At 34.9% G+C, this 23,273-nt stretch overlaps 1 protein-coding gene and 1 pseudogene across 3 annotated transcripts in view; one reads left to right on the forward strand and one right to left on the reverse strand.

Moving 5' to 3' along the window:
- Nucleotides 1-278: 278 nt before the first annotated feature.
- On the reverse strand, nt 279-13,280 carry LOC149779034 (patched domain-containing protein 3-like). Of its 2 annotated transcripts, none has more exons than XM_089939594.1 (4): nt 13,098-13,280; nt 4,187-5,214; nt 3,503-3,703; nt 279-2,638 (listed from the first exon to the last, which is right to left on the reverse strand). In XM_089939594.1, exons 1-4 carry the CDS (start codon nt 13,139-13,141, stop codon nt 1,251-1,253), a joined length of 2,661 nt encoding a protein of 886 aa, XP_089795720.1. In that variant the 5' UTR covers nt 13,142-13,280; the 3' UTR covers nt 279-1,250. The 2 variants fall into 2 exon arrangements, with proteins under 2 accessions (XP_089795720.1, XP_089795721.1); XM_089939595.1 differs by lacking the exon at nt 13,098-13,280 and adding an exon at nt 12,896-13,054.
- Nucleotides 13,281-14,766: 1,486 nt separating this feature from the next.
- The window catches only part of LOC149779035 (uncharacterized), a 32,789-nt pseudogene continuing 24,282 nt past the window's right edge, over nt 14,767-23,273 (forward strand). Inside the window, exons 1-4 of the transcript XR_016415548.1 lie at nt 14,767-14,823; nt 15,527-15,745; nt 17,488-17,648; nt 18,387-18,593. The product of XR_016415548.1 is annotated as an uncharacterized LOC149779035 (transcript). The remainder of the gene's footprint in view (nt 14,824-15,526; nt 15,746-17,487; nt 17,649-18,386; nt 18,594-23,273) is intronic.

A 23,273-nucleotide genomic window follows, 5' to 3' on the forward strand; every position in this document is an offset into this window, starting at 1 on the left:
ATATATATATATATATATATATATATATATATATATATATATATATATATATATATATATATATATATATACATAGAGAGACAGACAGACCGACAGATTACGTTTAATACTATTCCTCGGCAATGAACAAAAGGAGCACAAATTTAAAAATAAAAGAAGTATCACTTTTTTAAACGTATTATTTCATGACGCCAAAGAAAAGACAGTTTGTCTTTCCCATTATGCAGTCATGGAACGTTTGGTTTCAGCTAACATAAGGGCTAGGGAAAAGATAAATACTTTTGGCACAACAAGTTTTATTTTCTAATTGATGATATATATATAGGTACAATATCTTTTAACTTGATCGTATTAGAAGATAGTGAGCGGATAAAGAGTATGTAAATAACGTTACCAAGTAACTATAATAACAAACACATTGAAAATAGAACAATTTCATTGCAAGGACAGAAGATTGTTTCGTAATGTATCTAGCAGTCCAAGAAACATGCGTCCAAAAGTCATTACTCGTACCTCAACATCATCCTTACTTTTTCCTAAGATTCAAATTCAAATGTAACAAATAAATTAATAACAATCAGAAATTTATCTTAAGGTAAAAAGAAGCAGAAATACAGGATAAAAGTAAAGCTAAATCGAAAGGAAAAAGAAACAAATAATAAAAAACAAAAAAGCATTTGTATATACAAATAAAGATGTCGACAAATGCATTGATACGTATAAAGGAGGACTAATTACTAATTGGTGATATTGTACAAGGAAATCCTATTGTCTTAATCATCACCAAGTCTACACATATATGGGGATCACAAGAAACTTGTCCTGCTCAAAAGACACGTAATTGGCATAATTTAGTGTGATACTTTCTTCGATGATTATAGACCTTAACATGCAGAAAGTGTTATAGCAATGAAGAACAATAATTATTTAGATGCGCACTGTAAAAGACGCTTGATGGATGAAGCATTATACCATGTAAAAATAATACTAGTTACCTTCCGAATCTATGTCATTGTTGAAGATAGACCGTTGAAGATTGTGCATAATATTTTAATTCTAATGTTTCGGAAGCTGCACGATCAAGGGTGGATTAGGAGAGGGGGAAATCTTTATGGAATGCTTTTTGGCTGTGTCAGGTAACTTCATATATGATCCTGCATTATGTAAACCAAAGCACCGTTAAAGCACGATAGCATCATAAATGCTTATTGTATTCAAAATCCCAACGTTAAAGACATTTTGCTGCCCGCTTACATTTCTAAAGAGAGATTGTTGGAATTAATACTTTCGGTATGGGTATTATCCCTTTGAGTTTTGTGAGGACCAATCAACGACAGGATCACAGGTAGGAAGAATATAGCATGAGCCAAGCCAAAGGCGATAACGAGTACCATAACTCCGAAAAAAGAGCGAAATATGTACGACGTGGCAGCAGTGAGTGTAATGATGCCTATCAAGGATGATGCTGCGCCATGGAATACTGGAGCTCCCGATCTCATCACAGCTTCCCTTACCCTTTCATTTCGAGTACTCCCAACAGAAGTCATGAAACCATGACAAATATGTGCTGCATAATCCACTGAAAATCCTACACTCATTATGATGTGAATCATTGTGATCGTGCTTAATGTTAAACCAAGAAATGGAAGAAAGCCCAGGATCCCGATCATTATCATAACCACAGTGATTGTCACATAAATCAACAAAAGAGGATGGGGCATAAAAAAAACGGTCACAAGGAAAACTATCCCAACGGCAATTCCTACCGTTTGTAAAGTTTGTGGAAGAACTTCGACATATTGTTCATAGAAAATGAAAGCAGGTGAAAAGGCAAATATTGATATGAACGAGGATTTAGCGACATCTCGCATGTCCAACATTAACTGTCCCTGTTGCGTCGTCGATTTCAAGTTTTCAGACAGTACATAAAACCTGGAAGCTGTTATTCGTTTATATACTGTGTCTATTACTATGTCAATTTTGAAACGCTGATACAATGGATGGGCCAAGAACCGTGATTCTAGACTGGTTACAAAATTATACTCCGATGAATCATCATAAAATGGTGATTGCTGATAGGAAGATAACCAACTTATTTGAAAATCGTCCTTAACCCTGGGGTTAGATAATGCAAGTTTCAGTACCTTACCAAGTTTGTCTTGCGTAACATTGCTGGAATATAAAACAGTATCGGGAATCACGAATGATACAGGTGTGATGCTTCTAAAATTGTCGTCAAGCCAATGTCTATATTTATAAAAGTATGAAGTTTCGGACACTAAATTTTTTAACTCAAGACCTTGCTCTAAGATTGTAATACCATATATTGATACAGCAAGATATCCAGCAAATATTACTAGCATGAGAATTTTAAGAGGGAGTTTAAGAACAAGTTTAGGTATAAGCCAACCAGGAAATTTGTCTAGGAAACCTTCAGCTTCAGTTCGTGACTTAGGGGGTGATCCTGTACAGCAAAGATTGTAAATTCTACTCTTTTCTTGGTCCTTGCCTTCGTCCTTGGTAACCACTCGTAAGCAGGTCATGAAATGTCTGTTGGAGTCTACGCGTTTCTCGTGAAGTGTCAGGCATGCTAAGAAGAGAGTTGCTTGATTCAAATAGCAGAAGATTACAGCAACACCTGAAATGTATACAAGTTAGTATGTCTCAAAATCAGATCCTTATTCCTGGTCGCTAGATAACAATCGATCTTTATTTGTTGCTTACGATACATTGATCAAAATTTCTTGTCCGTTTTTATTAACTTACAATCGTTCTTTATTGGTTAGCCACGATGAATTTTCATGGATCCATATTATGATCGGGTATGAGGGTCTAGAATTGTTACTCTATATCTGTAATAGCTAAGATTGACAGCATTAATAATTATACAGTATTCATAAATGGTGGATTATTATTAATGACCAACCATCTATAAATCCGAGATTTAATTGATTTGTAGTGTATTAAACGAGCCCCTCATTTACCTGATGCCCATCCAGAGCAAGAATCAACCACATGAGTATCTAAAGTAATATAAATATGATAATAGTAATATGATTATCTAACTTAATATACATTCAATAGCTGGCTCTACATTTTGCTAGGTGGTAGTACCTTTTTCACAATGTATGGGTTGTTTGTTTTCAAATTAATTATAACGAAGACTAGATAAAAAAATATTAATGCTCCAAGGCTGAGGAAGGAAATACTGAAACTAAAATAATGTTCATTAAACGACTCTTATAATGACACAACGTAGATACAATGCATACTAATTATGAAGGCTATGGGATAGGGATATTCATTATCAAGTAACTCTATAATGACATCTCAATTCACTCATGAGGTTTGGCGTGAAATAATTGTAAAGGGCGCTGTTCAATGAGGGAAAATTAATTCTGAAGATAATTCATAATAATAAATATTTGTTATCAATTTTGTATTCTCTGTCTCTTCTTGGTTTGCTCGGTCCTAAATGTAGATGTTTAAAAATAACTCCCACCTGTATAGATGCAGAAATTTCTGACGCTCATGAAGACCGAAGATGCCCCAGCTACAAAGGCCAGAAGGTCTGTGATAGAAGTAATGGTGATGGCCACTCCACTTGTCCGCATAGTTTCTGCAATTTTATCCTCCACACTACCTTTGCCTTGAGCTCCGGCAAGCCCGGAAAGTAAAACGAACATGTCATCTACACCAATCCCTGCAAATGATAAATTAAACATGGTGGTTAAGTTGATTCAGGTTGAGTTTGGTGCAATTTAGATCAGGGACATATAATACAGATCGAGTCCAAATATAAAATAACAAATATTATTGATCTACACTTGGCTTTACCAGACACCGGCGAGACTGTGACATCGTCAATTTACTTTGTTTTTGCCGTAGTTTACTCTCGTCAAATCATAATTTACACTTTCAATATTACAGGTAGTACAATGTTTTATCAAGCTATCAGAGGTGATAAGCAAATTGCTAAAACCCCCATACTAGGTATAGATAATGTCAGAAACAATAATAAAATGGTGCCATGCATATAATATGTGCAAGCAATCTCTCAAATCTACCTTTAATATGACTAACATTTTTATATCATTGGAAAAGCAGCCCATATAATGTTTCGCTAATCAATAAATTCAAAAGATGTCAGGAGAAAACAGGCATAAAAGAAAACCTCTTAATCTACCTATTATCAAAAACGGAACCACGCCAACAATGCTGACAAAGCTCACTCCACACGCGCTGACAAGCCCAAACGAAGAGGTTATTGCAATACCAGCAGCAATGACCCCAGGATACCCGAGATTCGCTCTTTGGCCAACAACATCACATCTTGCTGTAAATGTGGCAAAACAGGCGTAGGAAATCATCAGAGCAAAGGTAATCGAAAACAGAACAATATCTCCAGAAATGTTCTTGTCCAGTTCATCCTCCATAGATTTGGAATGCATATACGTAATTTCAATGGTGGGAGAAGAGAATGATTTCATTCTGGACACAAATTCATTTTGCCAGGACACAATATATTCAAGATTTGGTTTATCTGTTCTGATGTTGAACGTGAGACGCAACATTTGCGCTGAAATCAAGTGTGTCCCATTCGAGGAAAACGCCCCGACTAAGCTTTCATAGTAAATAGACCCAAAGGTACTATGATGGAAATATGGAAATGTGACATTATCTGTTCTAACTGCCGACATAAACTCTGGAGAAAAGAAGAAGTCTCCTTCAACTGCGCAGCCGAATAGATTTCTGGCACAAATATCCGAAAAATTGATACTGGTATCAATCTTATTAATCGTAATTTCTCTGACGTAGTTGTATATCTTCTCAACTTCAGCGAGGACGGTGGGATCGAGAACGTTGCCCGAGATTGCACGAATAATTACTTCGGCTTGGCGACCTAGATCAGGCAGTTGTTGTAAACCGACAAAGCTTGACCCCGAGAGATCTGGGAATAAGACCTTTACACGATCACTGTCTTTGTTCGCTTGGCTGTTGATGGGGGTGTACACAGTCTTCACGTCAGTTTCCACGTGCAGGCAGATCATTCCAATAGACAGCAGTCCGTTTACTAAGACGGTAACCAATATTAATTTCCATGGATGTCTGGCTACCAAGCGGCCATACCTTGCAAACACAGCTCCAATTTTGGTTTCAACTTTCTCATAAAAGTTGTAGCACGTATTTCGTTGCATTATTGGCGAAGTAACTCTGTAATTACAAAATCAGAGGGCATGTGACATCCAATAGCAAAGTGATGTAAAGAATTACTAAGAGGATAAAGGATAATTTTATGAGTATGTTCGGCTTTCGACGCAATTGTTTAAGATGATTCCGTACAACATTGGTAAGCACATATCAGAAATCAATATAGATGTCTCTTATTGAAGGAAGGAATAAAGGTAATATAACAAAGCATGGGTCAAAATATTAGTTTTCCTTTACAAAATGAACTGAAAGATTCATATATGACATCCAACGTCATGACATCAAACGGCATTCGATAATTCACTTGTCATTTAATATCATTGTTGTGCAATCGGTAAATTGCTAGTATATAAATATAATTGTTTTCCTTTACGACTTCATCGCTATGCAGCAAGACCTATAATAAATAGTGATTATAAGAAAAGGTGATTGATTATGAAGACGCATGAAATAAATGGTTATCGTGAATGTTTGATATATACTAGTGAGCTAGTACTTTGTTTTAATTAAATAAAACAACTTACCCTGTCAAAGTTTTAGTGAAATACATTTCCAGATATATGTGTTGGTGATTGTACTTTAGTTTCAGCAAAGAAAGGACATAAAAGGAATGGAAAGTAGCATCACTAAAAGTGATCTCATTATAGATGATATACAAGATATGCATAAAGTTTTGACGTCGTCTCATAAACCCTCTAATTATTACATTTATTTTGGAAAAGTCAAGGATAATTCTTCCTCTTTTTTTGAATGTTATAGAGGCTTATTTGTTAAAATCACTAAAATAATATACATTGGTGTCAGTTTTGATGTCATCGTGAATGTTTCCAGCTTGGACATTAATACCTCTGTATTAGGCATTGGTAGGTGCATCCTATCTTGGTATGTTGTTTTTCAGCTTGCCATAGTCAACACAAATTCTACACATTAAACTAACATAGCTTAGTTAAGTCATAGTCAACACACATTCTACACAGCAAACCAACATAACTTAGTTTGGTAATAGTCTACACAATTTCTACACAACAAAACCTTCACACTCCATTTAGCCATAATCAACGCAAGTTATACACAACAAAACCATCATAGGTTAGTATGGCCATAGTCGACACAAATTCTACACAACAAAACCATCATAGGTCAGTTTGGTCAATTTTACCGTTTGGTTTTTTTGTGTTTTTCTTGGGCGGGTGGACTTACTAGCACAACCTTTAATTTATATTTTGGTCTTTTGGGTAAGATATCTCCTTTTAGCATTTTATGAAAAAACAAATTATCTGTACATATGTTTACGGTACTCTTTAATTAAAGTCCTCGTTTTTTGCGTTTGTATTAATTTATTTTTTTGAACGTATTTTCGAAATCATGAGTGTACTTTTGTCTCAGGCTAGCAGTAACAACTATAAAGATATTAAATCTCAGGAAACAGAAAAGGTTTTGAAGATCAAATAGTTTTATGCTCCATAATATTCCCGTTTGTCAATAAAACTTACACTGCAGACCGATAACCCTTCAAACTAAAAAAAAAATAAATTGGGTCCCAAGCGTTTATCTGCTAGCAAATTTCCACCGTGTTTCGATTAATAATGCTTTAAACTTCTCTAACACATTATTTCTGCAACACGAAATTTTGTGAAGCTTCTCACATAAAATTGTTAACCAAAATTGTGTTTGTAATATATAGCTAACACTTTTTTAAAAATCGTATGTTATTATTTATTTTTCTTTCAGTTTTGATTTTTTATACTGACTGAATATTCCACCAAAATAACCTTACATACGTAATGATAATTAAGCGCATGTGCCCATATGTACTATATTTTGAGAAATGTTTATTTATTTATTGGTGATTTGCCCATCCACACCATTTTATAAATCAGGCAATCCTTGTCTTATCATGGGAGATATGCGTTATACCATTGCTGTGTTTGGTATGTGTATTATATTTACAAGTCATTAATTAGTATATTTTTTATGACTACAACTCATTGGTAGTTGTGTTATAACTACACAGTTTTGAGCTTTGTAAAAAACCTTAACCACTGTTGATGTGCATGCAAGACGACTCTATATTTTAAGTCTGTAACTTAAGACTTCGTAAGACTTTAAGCTTATGTAGTAATGACGTCACATAGTAGTTTGTGTAGTTAATGACGTCACATAGTAGTTTATGTAGTTAATGACGTATATGACTTTGTCACTTAGTAGTTTATTAGAGTAAATTGTGCATCCTTGTAATCATGTATATATTTCTTTTGAAATGGAGACGAATCATTTTCATCTACATTACGATTTGTCTATGCTATATAATAGTCCATGAAATAACCATGTATATGCAATGGAATCTCCAATTCGTCTTCCAACGTGCATCCAGTATAACAACTATCATGTATTGCAAAATTCTTTTATTCTGCCTATCTGATTTGGTCATTGTTTGTCCATCAATCATTTTTTATTATTTTATTTTCATGTATTCGTAACTGACCTAGTCATAAAAGTTTGTAGCACTGAGGTACATAACGCGTGACTTGATTTAACAGAACCTTCAGTAACTTGTTATCAGATCATCTACATTACCATTAGAACTATCATCTACAGAGCACTGATTTATCATTTTTGTATGATTTATTTGCAAGATTTATTGTATAAATCATAAAGAATGTGTTATCATGTAAGATATACGATAGACTAATGAACTTGAAAAGAGTAAGAGAATAACTATTTTATTAGTTATTTCCTTATCTTGTCAAGTACAAGTATTGCGTAATGAATACTCTCTCTCTCTCTCTCTCTCTCTCTCTCTCTCTCTTACACACACAAGCATATATACACACACATCAGTTATGTCCCATATCATTTTCTTTCTTACTGTACAATTATTCTGTTCATTTTATATTTGGAGGATAGCGGGGTTGTCTCTTTAGAATCGATTGGAAACCGATATTAGTAATCGAAACGTACATTTAATTTAGTGTTCATGTATCTGTATGAATTGAATACTCTGTGAGGAAGCTTGTGGGATGGTACCCAGACTGTTCGCTGTTTTTTTTTTTATGTTTATAGGCATCGTTCTATAACTTTAAAAATAAAATGTCTTCACCCAAGTTTTCAGTTTACTTTTACAACACCATCTCGATGGGCACCGGTGACCGGGTGGTCTACAACAATCGCTTTTGAAGATAACCTCTATCCGAGTTAGTTCGAGTTTCTGGCTCAGTCATGGTAGATATGTGAGAAAGCTTGCCAGTAGCTTTCTGTGTGTCTGTGGTTCTTCCTTTGGTTTTCCCGAGTTCCGCTTCCAACATTTATACTAATAGTGATGTACTGTACTGAAAAATGGTGTTAAGCCCAAATTACAGAGCAAAACCACATTGCCAATATCCTATAGTTATGACATTCTAGAGCTTCTGTTCAATGCCATCGAGAAACTCCTACAAACCTTGAATGTTACCACCATCAGCAATGTGCGAATTTAGATGTCGTAGAAATTAATATGTTCCTTATATTTTATTTAAATGCTGTGCATCCATTCATATCTTTTCCCGTCTAGTTTAAAACACACATTAAGGTTGGGGGGAGGAGGAATGTCGCATGATGGAAATATTCATAATCTATTTAGTTAAACAACAATATTTCACTACGTGTTAAACTATACATACATTAGATATTAGAAAATGCAGTTTCGCAAAATGCCCTTCTCACAGTTTATAACATCTGGTCAAGTTTTCAGTTAAACCGAACTTCACTAATTACCTCAACCCGCATGAAGCCAAATTTTTCATATAAAATCTTCAACACTCTCAGATCGAAGCTTGTGTGCTGCGTTTATTGCGCACACGTGATACTGGTAACGTAAATAGCATGTGTACTATGAATTTTTTGTATGTAATATTTTGCATGGATTTTGTTTTATGTTGTTGTATATTTTGCGACACTAGATACTGTCACCCTTCTTGCATGTTAGTCATGCAATTTCATTGTGGCACATTTTTTTTATTTTCTTTATTGTCATGTTCTAAACTTTTTTGGAAATAGTAGTACTATTTGAATATTACGATAGTAAGGTTGCTAAATAGTGCATAAAATATCAGTGCTATAAGTTAGAGTTTCTAAATGTGATATATATATATATATATATATATATATATATATATATATATATATATATATATATATATATACTCTAACATTAGTGTGGGTAACAGTTCTTTAAAATTAATCATTGCTCTAAGACTATATTTTATTTTGGGCTAAGTAATACAAGACATGACTCTCATGGCTCAATTAAGCAACAAAAAAGTGCTTATTAATGCGTCATTTATTAGTTATGTTTTCAGTGATAACTATATATATATATATATATATATATATATATATATATATATATATATATATATATCGGTCTGCTCACGTCAGCGACAGTACAGTTGAGAGATAGAGAATTAAAAAATCCAAATGTGAATATGTTCATTTGTGAGAAAAGATCGTGCTAAATTTTCAGTCCAAAAGTAACCCAGCTCACTACGTTTGCAGGATAGATGTTTAATAAGCTCTGATAATTCGTTAATTCAACTAGTATGCTAATAAACTTATGTCTTTCAATAGCGTATAGAGATAGGTGGAATGTGAGTTCATCAATACATCATTTTCTTGATATGAACAAGTTATTTATTGTGCGTGTGCAAAGCGAACAAGGAAAATAATAGCTTAAATAGTTAAGCTATTCTATGACGCGAAATACATTTACTGTCTCCAGATAATACATTCCGTAATGAATATATCGATAGCGTGAACATTTTAAATCCTCAAGCATAAGATAAATTTTTACTTTTATTAGAAGATAGGAGACAAAACCAAGGAAGACTCTGTGTGTGTGTGTGTGTGTGTGTGTGTGTGTGTGTGTGTGTGTGATTTGGATTTTTAACGTAGCTTTTAACAATTTCTCAGTCATATCGCTACGATGTCTGCAGTGTTGCAGTTTATAGTGATGTCTAGCACTGGGACATCATGCCGCAGACATGTGGCATGATGTCCCACCCAGTCACATTATCCTGACACCGGGCCGACCAGTCCTATCACTAACCTCTTAATGCTGAGCGCCAGGCGAGGCAGCTGTTAATACCATTTTTGTAAGTCTTTGGTATGACCCGGCCGTGGATCGAACCCACGACCTCCCGTATCAGAGGCGGACTCTCTAACCACGAGGCCACCGGAGCAGTTGCAAATGAAGTCAGACTCAACTATTGTTATGCATGTGAAAGGGCTTTACTTCAATGCTATCATCAAGATATATTTTAAAACCACTTTTTAAAATGTATTACACTAGTTGTATTCCGTCATTATTCTAATTTTATATGATAATAGGAGTAAGAAATTGAAAGAAAATCACCATTATTGCCACGTTATCGGCAGTTATTCGTGGTAATTTAAAAATTCATCAAATCTTAAAATGCTAAATATTACTTAATGCCGTAAAGAAAACTAAACTATTTAATATTACGGTGATTTAATAGAATATTTTACTAGTCAGATATATTGATATGTATGCCCAGAAGAATCGTACGTGTTTTGTATCATATTTAATTTCTTGTCAGCATTGATCAGTATGTGTATATCATGTATCATACTACAGTTAGTAATTTAAAAAAATTATATTTAAAAACGAAATTGAGCAACAACAGAAATATGCACACCGTGAACTACCACAAACGAGATTTGAGTCTCAACCTAGTTGAATAATTTCTAGAAATAATAACATTTATAAGCAGCAGAAAAGTGATTCTGGTCAGTACAGTGTCTTTTAATAAATATTCAAGAACAGATGCGTACCCACTTCATATATTTAAGCAGAAACTTAAAACGAATTTATTAGAATCGGTAATATTCCATTTTCTATCGATATCCACCTACTCTGGCGAAGACTAATATGTAAATCTTTTGTTATGTTGTCCTAGCTCACGTTCTATTAGACTTCACGTGGTATCTAAGTCTATGGTTCATTTTAATGATACTGTCCTCAGACTTCACGTGGTATCTAAGTCTATGGTTGATTTTAATGATACTGTCCTCAGACTTCACGTGGTATCTAAGTCTATGGTTGATTTTAATGATACTGTCCTCAGACTTCACGTGGTATCTAAGTCTATGGTTGATTTAAATGATACTGTCCTCAGACTTCACGTGGTATCTAAGTCTATGGTTGATTTTAATGATACTGTCCTCAGACCCATATGTTCTGAGGACTTTGAGAATGACTTCCATGACCATACGACAAAATCCATTTGTATCATGCATTAGGATGCCCTTAAGAATTTAGCAATTTCTAAAGTAATAAATATGCTACTCAGTCAAATGATATGGCTATTATACTATAGACTTTGTTGTTTCCATATTTTCTCATATTTCTAATAAAAATCATGCCTTTGTCTTTATACGCGCAGCTCCTGTTTCCGATTCTCTGGGAAATAATTCCATACATGGAATTTTATCATGTATGCGTTGAGCGTGTATATTTCTTAAATGTTTTCATATACATTCAATCCATGTTTTATAGAAAACATTTTGATTAATATTTTGTTTAATATTTTTTAATTAGACGAGGATGTCATGCATTCTTATTCATTTCTGCAAGGTTTGATCATGTTTAATATCTTATGAAGATTGGTCGTGTGAAATGTAATGAAACCTTTCGGGAATTTCTAGAAATTTAAGAGGTACGCAATGAAACATAGTATTAAAGCATATAAACAAAACATGCAAGGGATCTTTATGTTGTTGATAAGGTAACATGTTGAAAAAAGTGAGATTAATTTTATATATAAGATTCATCCAAATATGAAACGTATAAACCGTACAAACTGAAGTGGCCGTTTGAAACATATATTTGTTAATTTGTCGTTGTTAAGAAGAAGAAGCAAAAAGGATGAAAAAATTCCCTTTACGTCATCTTATGACGTTTGGAGGAAATGTCAATAGAAAATATTCTCACTTTTATGGAAACGATGTATTTGCTGATGAAAAAGATATCATGTTTCATTTCATCAGATATAACTGTATGCATAGCTAAGAATATGATGCTCGGTTATTTATATACTGTATACTTTCAAACATTTCCATATTTTATAACGTTTACTTCTAGGTACTTCGCCCAAAGGCCGTCCACAAAATCGATTTTTAACAATAATATCGTATAACTGGTACATTTTGGGGTTTTAAGCTTTTCCAATTCGTGGACCTACAAACTATTTTATACCAACATTTTAAGGAATTTCTGTCTACAATCAAAACTTTAGAAGCTATGCGTAATTTGAATCTTATCCTTTTTGTGGTCTCCAATTCAGGCCCCGACAACCGAAAAGGAAACTATCACTAAATATACCGGCTATATTGTGTGCATCTGAAGAAAATGTAGCATGTTATGTCAGCAACAAAAGTTACTGTAAATATTCAAAACTCTGCCTTACATGACATCATGTGGAAAGTATCGAACATATAATAAATATTTCCTCTGTTGACATACAAAAAGATAAATCTAAAACGATTCATGATAAAGGTGAAGCTGAATCAAACTGCATTTGTATGCATGCAGATATGGATCGATGGATGGAAGGAAGGAAGGAAGTATGTATGTATGTATGTATGTATGTATGTGTGTATGTATGTCATCATGTGTTCATTTACATACAGCAGCTCCTGTTATCTGCGGAGTCTGGATCTCTCCCCGTCTCCATATAAGGGCCTTTCTTTCACATGTTGGCCTGTATATGCGTGTCATTTGCCTGTTCCTTTTGTAAGTACGCTTAAAGTGATGTCTTGCTTCTAGGAAGTAAAATTACAATTGCAATCATAAGTTGAACAGGATGTTAGGGTAGCATATTTAATCTTACCTTCTTTCAAATAGATCCTTTTCCGTGCGTCCTTCAGACTGCATTCACGATAGCCATACACACTTTCAAGTTTATAGTGAAATACTCGGTTAGGTTTCACAGTCTGTGTGGAGTCCTGCAACTGTAAATGAAACCGGATTAGCGCAGTGGAACGAAAACCGCAGAGACAACACTGTATCGCAGCGACTGTCATCATTTCGCAATGTTTGCTTCAAACCCCTCCTATTACACAAATTATGATAGCCAATGAGCCTTCGCCTCATTCATGAACACTGTGATCAATCAAGATAGCGTCAAGGTCATTGCAACTGTATATATATATATATATATATATATATATATATATATATATATATATATATATATATATATATATATAAATATATATAATTTAGGAATAAATAGATTTAAAAAGTTTTATTAAAAATTTTATAACATGTATAATGCATATTTTAAAAAAATAGTATAGTATACCTTCAGGTATTATTGACTAATGTTCAATCAGATAGATAATAAGAAACTGGCACATGAATCCAACATAGCCGTTATAGCAACAATAAAAAGACCAATGGAAACCCTAAAAGATCTATTGTAGACAACACAAACAGAAGATAGAATAGGAGTTTTATTAGAATACAAAACAAGAAGAGATGGAGGAAAGAAAAGAAAAGAGGAAATCAAAAGAGGGATAGAAACTGTGTTAAACCTTTCTAAGCGAATTCTAACTAATAGTGATCGCATTCTTCTAGGCAAGGGATTATCATATTGTCCGAAAATCAAAGTGCATGATAATATTTAGTGTGTGTGTGTGTGTGTGTGTGTGTGTGTGATTTTGATTTTTAACGTAGTTTTAACACTTTTTTAATGATATCGCAGTGTGACAGTTTATAGTGATGTCTAGCACTGGGGCATTATGCCGCAGACATGTAGCATGATGTCCAACCCAGTCACATTATCCTGACAACAGGTCGACCAGTCCTAACACTAACCTCTTAACGCTGAGCCCCAAGCGAGGCAGCTGTTAGTACCATTTTTAGAAGTCTTTGTTATGACTCGGCAATGGATCGAACCCACAACATCCCCCATTCTAGGCGGACGCTCTAACCTCTAGGACACCGGAGCGGTGATAATATTTTTTTAGCAGAAGCATTTTTCAAATACACAAGTTAATTAAAATTAAAAGAATTTTTCTCACAATCATGTACATATTCACAATATAAAAAGCAGTTTTCATTTACAAATTAAGCCCTATTTCAATAAAAAAAAATCATCAATTAAACATTCTAGTGGACAAGATATTTATCTCAGTTTTTATACTGAAGCAACTAACCAAGAAAATGTAAGCTATGGCGTCATCTTGTTTATGTCATATTGTCTATATCGTTGATCACTTAGAAACAGAATATATGTAATAGTGTAAGCAATGAGATTGATTTCAGTTTGAATTCAGTCTGACGAAACAATAAAGCGAAACCGGTCACACATTCTACGTGTTGATGTTGTTGTTCTTTTTAATAATGTATATATATGCAGGTAGGCAATGGGTATTTATACAACCTATACAACGGCCAACTGGTTGCTGCTCATCAGGAAATGATTCCGCCCCTATAGTCTTACCACGAAAGACATGCTATTTTATTGGCTAATATATTTTATAAATATGTATCACCTTATTTGTTAGTTCATGAGAGAAGACCAGAGTGGAGTAAGAGACCAAGACTACAAGGTAAGTTACAAAGAATGGTGACTACAAAAAGACAACACACGTGCAACTATTACATTTTGAATAAATTTAGCTTATGATTGTTTGGGTTTTATCATCTGCAGATTGCTTACAATATACTCGTAAACATGTCAAATCATCCTGACAAGAAGACAATGTTCTACTGAGTAAGTATTCATATGAAGTCATTTAAATGAATATCATCGTCGAAGTATTTATAAATCTAGAATGCATTTTCGGGCAGATAATATTTTACACATAAGCTGTGATTGACGTATCCCAATTAAAAAATCACATATCATAATTATTAGTATAAATTTTATATTTTCTTATAAAAACCAGGTTGAAGTACTAATTTAGCAATCACACTCGAACGTTAACTTAGCGGATATAAGAAAGGATGATTATAACTCAGAAATCATTGGTGAGTCTTGATGTTCCATGTGAAGTAAAAAAAATGACAATACATTATTTTGCAACAGTATTTGGAGAATTGGAGAAAGCTATGCAATTCTTTAAGAGTTTGCATTTTTTTACCTTTATTGTCATAATGTGAATATTCGTTTAATTCTCATCAATGTCAGTCTTTCAAAGAAGTTACACTCTTATTTCCAAACCTCTATATAATGTTTACATTGATTGTCTTGCCGCATGCAGTAGGATAACTGTGCATAAATTGCAATAGTCAGTCACATTATATTTTAAGATGGGATTCAATGGATGAAGACAAAACAGTGGCCATTATCGGCATAGGCTGCCGGTTTCCTGGGGCAAGTAACAAGGATGAATTTTGGAAGCTTCTTTTAAACGGCGAAAATCATATCACAGAAGTTAGGAAACACCGCGCAGGATTCGAATCATATTTAGTCTCTGATCCCGCGGACCCAAACAAGAAGCATGCCTATAAAGCGGGTCTCATTGACAGGTGAGTTTTCAAGATTCATAAATTTTAGCGTGCATGTAAAAGAATAAGTTAAATGTCGTGAACTTATTGATATATGAGCATATTGCAGAAATAATAATAATAATAATAATATAGTTGATCATAACGCTGTTAATGATCGTTTGCAAATCCTTTGAAAGGATTATTGACAGAACATTAAAACACATAAGTCTTAAGATATGTATACTGGTACTAAGGATGCATATATATTTCTAAAATATTTGATAGCAATTACATCTGATTAACGAAGAGATTGATGATTTTGACAGCCACTGCCTCTAGGTGGCAGTGAATGACAAATATCGCCATCGCTTCTGCGCCTGGCCAACTTGGAGAAGAATGTATAAGTGTTGGTTGTAGAGACCAAATTAGGATTCAATTTTGTTTCTTCCTCTGGCCAATGTTTGGTAAAGATCTATAAGAATTATTAAAGCTATAGAATTCATGCAAAATGACTGTACTTAAAAGTATTAGACTATGGAAATGATTTTGGCTATATGCAGCAAGCCTTACATTTTCATTTCTCGAAGATGGGGCAACTATTTGAACAAAAATGGTACAAATGGTGGCAAACTGAGGCAAACAATTTGATGACACAGCGTCATTTCTTCGTCTAAGGGACCACTTCGATAATTTGCACTGGAAATTTAGAATAATTGTAGACTTCCAGTATATGTTTAATATCTCAGTTAATTGTTGGACATATGTTATGATTTTATTTAAATGTAACTTGAGGAAGAAACGTCTCAATGATTACTGTAAAGGTATTGGTAAAACTTAAAAAAAATTTCATTTAGTTACACGGCAAATGTTTTATTTTCTCTGCGTTTTTTTTTTCGGATAAACAGGCGTAGTATGTGAATGAAATTATGAGGAAATACAATAGCATATTTTCCTCATATTACCGACAGGATGAAGTAGGATGGTTCTATGTAAAGTTAAATATAGATGTTGTAGAAACTTTACTTGTAGATAGAGAATAACTCACTAGTACTTGTCCTGTAGAAATTGAGAACGTAACTGAAATTTAATAGGAAAACAAGTCTGTGGTTCAGCTCCCCTTCCCTATTTGTTGAAAAATTAAAGAGCGATTGTCAACATAAAGACCTTGAAGGACCAATTTAAAGTTTAGTAGAAGTTTGTAATTACATCTTGTTAAAAGTTACTAGAAAAACATGGATAAATAAATGTTCTACAGCTTGGTTGTTAACTTACTAATTGGTGTCGATATGCTTCAGAGACGGCAACGTTCACACCTTAGCTCATTTATTATAGTTAGTTCAGCACAGCAGCGGAAATAAAATCCGTGCATGTAGCTCAGTAAATTTTCATTTGATGACTTATGTTCATCAGAAACGTTCTATTCTTAATATTTTTGTTAAGAGTATTACATTTGTACTGGAACAGCATTGTGATAAAATCCAACCATTGCTGATATTTGCTACTTTTCCCTTCAACAGAAAAGACGTTAAGGTTGGGCAATGACCAGAAATATATTAATGTCATCATTATTATCTTAGGGTTATGTGTGGAGTATTGATTTAATCCTGTTATTAATGATGGATATTTTAATGTTGGTAAAGATATGCCTTCGAATGACATATTAGTGAATACTTGTCGGAAGGGCATGGTGCTAGAATGCCAGTATACAAATACTTTAATTAATTTAAGCGATCTTCATGTCCTCAATTTTGCCTTTATTGCTTTTTCGACATGTAACCAAGATTCGCACAGTGGGACAATAAGGTTTTCGGAATACCAGATGAAGAAGCAAAATGGGTCGATCCCCAGCAGCGCTTTGTACTGGACTGTGTACACATGGCTCTGGAAGATGCAGGAATCACAAGACAAGAGCTCAGTAGAACCAACACTGGGGTGTATATTGGTAATGTTACCTAGACTACTAACATATGTAGATTCGTAAATTATATACGTACACGTTCCCATCAGAAACAATGAAGTAGTCAAAGGTCTCATGATGCGATTCATGTACTTGACTCATTATTATATTCATTATGCAGAAAAGCAGATGCTAAGCAATACATGAGTTGACCAAATAGGCTATTTCATTAATAGAATTGGCCCATATCTGAATTCTTAGAAACAAATATATACATCATTTCCACAAAAATATTGCAAGCAAATTACACCGAGTAAAATGTTTGGCATAAAAACAGCTAATTGTTATTAAGGCAAATGTTCTCCACTATTACTCTGTGGTCTCGTACATGATTATGTAATTTTTGCACACAATCTTGTCGGGAAACAAATACAGACGTTTTACTTAGAAATTAAACACAAACACTGTATACTAAATTATTTAAGAAATTACAGGGTAAACATTACAAAAAATGGCGATGTTAAATAAAACATTTATCCTAGAAAATGTTAACTATGTCACAGTTTATTTGTTCTGCGAAACATGAATAATATATTTTGTGACGATCTATCCTAAAATGCATCGCATTACGTTGATGTTATTTTTAAAATACATCCGTTTCTGCCACAAGTGTAACAAAAGCAAATAATTAAATTTCACAAATGTTTATAGAAAAGGACAGGTGACAAAACATAACACCATTATTGGATTACCAAATTATTTCTGATTCGTTTAATGTTGTAGGAGCAATGAACGACGACTTCAGATCTGCAATTTTAGAAGATGCAGATAATGAAGACAGTAGTTACCTGGTCACAAGGCTTAGCCTCAGTATCATCAGTGCACGAGTTTCCTACATTTACAATTTATTCGGTCCCTCTATGACCATAGATACAGCTTGCTCTTCTAGTCTTGTGGCCATACATCAAGGTTCCTTATCAATAAGAGCAGGTAAGTGAAAATATTACCCATTTCTGTACAAATTGTATGATACACATTGTTTATGTCATGAGATAAACTTAATTGTTTACTTACTTTATATCCAAGGCAAATAATATTTCTCTATGTGAAGAACTGGCTTTTCTTGCTGTGATTGTATTCTCTTTATAAAAAAATATCATCCTAATCTCTCACGATCTGCCTGTCTAGCCATCTCTCTCTTTCTCTTTATATATATATATATATATATATATATATATATATATATATATATATATATATATATATATATATATATATATATATATATATATATATATATATATATATATATTTTAAATCCCCAATAGACCTTCTAAGACATTTGAGTTACTGGTTGTTAGATATCGATGTGACATATATTAACATATAATAATATAACGAATATTAAACACCATTCGACACATATATTCAGCTCTCTCTCTCTCTCTCTCTCTCTCTCTCCATAAGTCACATGTATTATTCCCATCACCTTAATCCTTAATAATAAGCATGACAACTTCGGTGAAAAATAATACATTAGATAACTTTTGAAGTAATGGCAGATGTACCGTCTTCCTTTAAATATCTTCTCAGCACAGTTTGATGTATTGTAAACGACTTGTTATTTTATTCTTTGCACAAATTGTAGACTATTTATTATTGCATGTTTTTCTTTAAAGTTCTGAAGTATTGTGATTACACATTTATAACAATACAACAGTTTCCTTTTTTACTCAAAAAATAGAACTCTAAGTACTTACCAAATATGTTCCAAACTTAGAAACATCCAAAGACAATAAAGTAAACGTTACTTCTATGTGCCTCAACATGAAGATATTTTTATATGCGTACATATTCATTACATGGATTACCGTTTGATATTCGTTTGTTTCGTGCACTATTTTGGAAGATATGTGAATACCAGTAAAATCGAGTCATCTGTAACCATCAAGGAAATAACATTTTCATGACATTTCAGAGCTTTTTTGTTTTAGGTCGAGAGGAATGGGAGTTTATTTTGTTGCTTTTATTGTACTTTTGTATATCATAACGTAATTGTTGTTATATTTGTCAATATCAATAATCATTTATATGACAGGAGCAGCAGAGGGGGCGAATCGGACATTTTGTCCAATCGTTATTTTGCTTAATTATTACTTTCTGCAACTCAACGATCTAGTGTCGTCAGCGCCTGGTAAAAAAAAAACGACGACGTCGTTGGGGGATCGTCGCGTCGTCATTTGGTTTAATTAACACCTTCTGCGCGCCGATCCCCCAGCGTCGTCAGCGTCCGGTAAGCACATCGACGACCGTGTCGATGTCATTGCCCCCTCTGCTGCTATGATCTTACAAACAGAGTGATCACTAACTCCTCCTCTTGCAGATCGATTAGGTTATTTGACTGATCGGTGAGTTTAAAATTAATTCTCGTTAAAAACCGATCATGGCATCGCATATAGACCGGATTAATCGGACTCTCAACGATTAAATATCCCGGAGGGGCTGTTGGTGAAAACGAATAAAGGATATACCCCTGTTGAGCTTGATTTGATTGCTTGGTATCCACCTGATAACTCCCTTCGATAACATCACACACTAGATTGATCGCTATCACTGATGCGATATTTACGTTGTATGGAGCAATATGCCTACCACCATCTCCGTTATCGTGTCTGAGGATAGTTGATGGGGGGGTGTCCGCGGGTGGATTCTCAGGCCATCCTAGTATGGTTCTTATTGAACTGTTATAAATATCAACCATATACCCCGGTGTGCTTATTTCAATCGTCGACGATAACGTCGGTTCATGAACCGTAATAGCGATTTTTGATTCCTTTCCTGTGATCGATTTTATCCTGCGTTGAAATTCTTTATTGATTTGCTCTATTTGGTATGACCCAGTTGGTATTGTAACCTCCTCCCAGTTTGGGGTCCCATCGGGTTTATTTGTCCGTGCAAAAACCAGCGAGTTATTAGGTTGTTGTCCGTTAAATGCGTCCGCTCGGATATTAGGCCAACTGTGATATACTCGCAATTTTGCCAGCGCTATTTCCTTTACTGGAACCGGTGATGGAAAGTTTACACTGAATTCGGGTTTCGTTGATGTTATCGATATCATATTTGTTTGTACCGGAGTGGTATTCTCCGCGATCCGCTGAAGTAATTGAGACCCTTCGGGGTTCAGCGACATTATTATTATTCGTTGTCTTTAGTGTCTAATTTCAACAACCAGGTGGTTCCGGCTTCCAGTTGAAAATCCTCGATTTTTGACATCGCGGAGCTATACAACTGGACCATCGTGGAGAATTCAACATCGGATACGAACAAATTATCAATCGATAACGAGATCAACCCGGATAATTTCGAGTATGCGTCGGATACTATTTGATGTTTTACTGTATACTCGTTGAGTTTTTTCTGAAAACACGATGATATCTTCCTAGTGATTGCGTTGGCAACTCCAGCAACTGTTGTCATCGCGGAGATAGCGATTGGAACAGCGATCGGGGTTATCGTGGTCACCGTGGATAAAATAACACCGGCGCCAGCTACTATACCCGATACCGAGTACACGATCGCGTCGATGGCGGTTATTTTTCGGCGGTATTTTTTTATTTTTGCACGGTATTGTTCGGAAAGCGTTTTCAAGTTCGCGGAAAATTCTTTTGCGGTATCGAATCGATATTGATGTGACGTCGGTGATACCTCTGATTCAATTTCCTTGGTGGTCATTTTTATTTTAAAAGAGCTAGTGTTTTTAATTACTTAGATTCGCTGCAAATTCCACATACCATGTAATGTTTGCCCCGGCTAGATTTCTATCAACGGCATAAATTGTAAACTGTTCAGTTGCGTTCTTGTCTATAATTGTTGATATTGTATTGTTAAACCCGGATGAACTCGACGATAATATATTAAACTGCATCATTGAAACCAGTGTCAATCGATAAATGCCCTTAACAGTTGCGGTAATATTTACTGTATTCTGTGTAGGAGTCCAATCGAATGATCCATGCCGAATTGTGTATACTGTGTTGATGATGTTCTCATGAGGGGTTTTTATTTTTTCGAGTTGCTCTGCCATTCTCGGTAGTCTGTCTTTAATCGCTTCAACATCAGTTATAACTATTCCTACTCCCCGCCAACTCGCGTCTATATTATTCTTGTTCGCTGCAACATTAGTTTTGATTATTTCTATTTCCCGTGTATTCTCGGTCATACTTTTTTTGTTCGCTGCAACATCAAGTTTGATTGTTTCTATTTCATATGTATGCACGTCTATACCTTTTTTATTCGCTGCAACATCAGTTTTAATTAATCCTATTCCCCGCCAATACGCGTCTACATTTTTTTTGTTCGCTTCAACATCAGTTTTGATTGTTCCTATTTCCTGTGTATGCGCGTCCACACCCTTTTTGTTCGCTTCAATATCAGTTTTGATTGTTCCTATTTCCTGTGTATGCGCGCTCATATTATTTATGATCGTTGTAACATCAGTTTTGATTGTTTCTATTTTCCGTCCATGCGAGTCTACATTATTTATGATCGTTGCAACATTAGCGCCGATTATTCCTATTTCCCGTTCATGCACGTCTACACTCCTTTTGTTCGTTGCAACATCAGTTTTGATTGTTTCTATTCTCTGTCCATACGCAGTGATATCATTTATAGTTATTGTAATCTCATCCGGCTTGGTATTTTTTTTACCAAAGAATTTATCAAAGTTGTCATCGATCCTGTTAACATTTTTTCGCAACGGTGGTAAATTGGCCGACAGCGCCATAAGTTCCGAAATAGCATTTGTTATTGTTGCAAGATTTGGTTCGGTTGCCGTCGGGGGTCCCCGAAAAAAACTATTGACAATGTGTTGCACATCGTCGAAATGCGTTAGCGTCAACACGATCCGTTCTTCATATAATTTAATTTCACTACGTAAACCCTTTAACGAATTTGACATGGTTATATAATTGTCGCCAAGTGTACTTATTTTTCCATTTATCGTCAAGATGGATTCACCCGGTTTGAGTCGTCCGTCGCTGGTATACAGCGCGATAGTGTCCTCGGCGGTATCACGCTGTCGTATTAAAACGTCATCCAGCGACACATTACTGGATTTCAATTTACCCTGGCGGTCTTGAAATACAACTATTTCATCTGGGTCAACACTGGTTAAGTTCAACGTATCAGCGATTTCATCCTCAATTAGTTTTTTTATGTCATCGGTGGCGGGCGTTTCCGTGGGCTTTTTCAGCGCCGAAACCGGTCGTCCCCAGATATCAATCATTATTATTGTAAATGTTATTCTCTAAAATCCGTTGAGCTTCTACGACCCCACTAGTGTATTCGTTTACAACCACATGAGGTGGTTTTCGCGATGATGAAATCGCCGCAAGTACGTTCAATACCTCGCGGCCACATATCGGTGGGTCACTTAACTGCTGTGTTGGCAGCGTGGAATAAAAAACCCGGGCCGAACACGCCCGGGCTGAACACGCCCGGATATACCGCATGAACTCTTTCGGCGGGGCTAACCCGTATGAATCAAAATAGACGATCGCACGCGGATCAATCGCGTATGCAACCCAATGAGTTCCCGCTCCGGAGGACCCATCGAGGTTAATTATGCCTGTTTCAATATTCCTTGGTGCCGCCGGTAATTGATCCCTCATA

This window comes from Sinohyriopsis cumingii, chromosome 17, assembly GCF_028554795.1.
Source record: "Sinohyriopsis cumingii isolate HCF-2022 chromosome 17, ASM2855479v2, whole genome shotgun sequence".
In the NCBI taxonomy this organism is placed as follows: Eukaryota; Metazoa; Mollusca; class Bivalvia; order Unionida; family Unionidae; genus Sinohyriopsis; species Sinohyriopsis cumingii.

Bases quoted from the DNA above. Each gene is read 5' to 3' on its own strand.
- LOC149779034 (XM_089939594.1), bottom strand. From the start codon at position 13,141: ATGCAGTCTGAAGGACGCACGGAAAAGGATCTATTTGAAAGAAG. The intron at 5,215-13,097 runs GTAAGATTAAAT...TTGTAATTACAG, and splicing joins AAGGATCTATTTGAAAGAAG to AGTTACTTCGCCAATAATGC. The intron at 2,639-3,502 runs GTGGGAGTTATT...TATACATTTCAG, and splicing joins AAATTTCTGCATCTATACAG to GTGTTGCTGTAATCTTCTGC.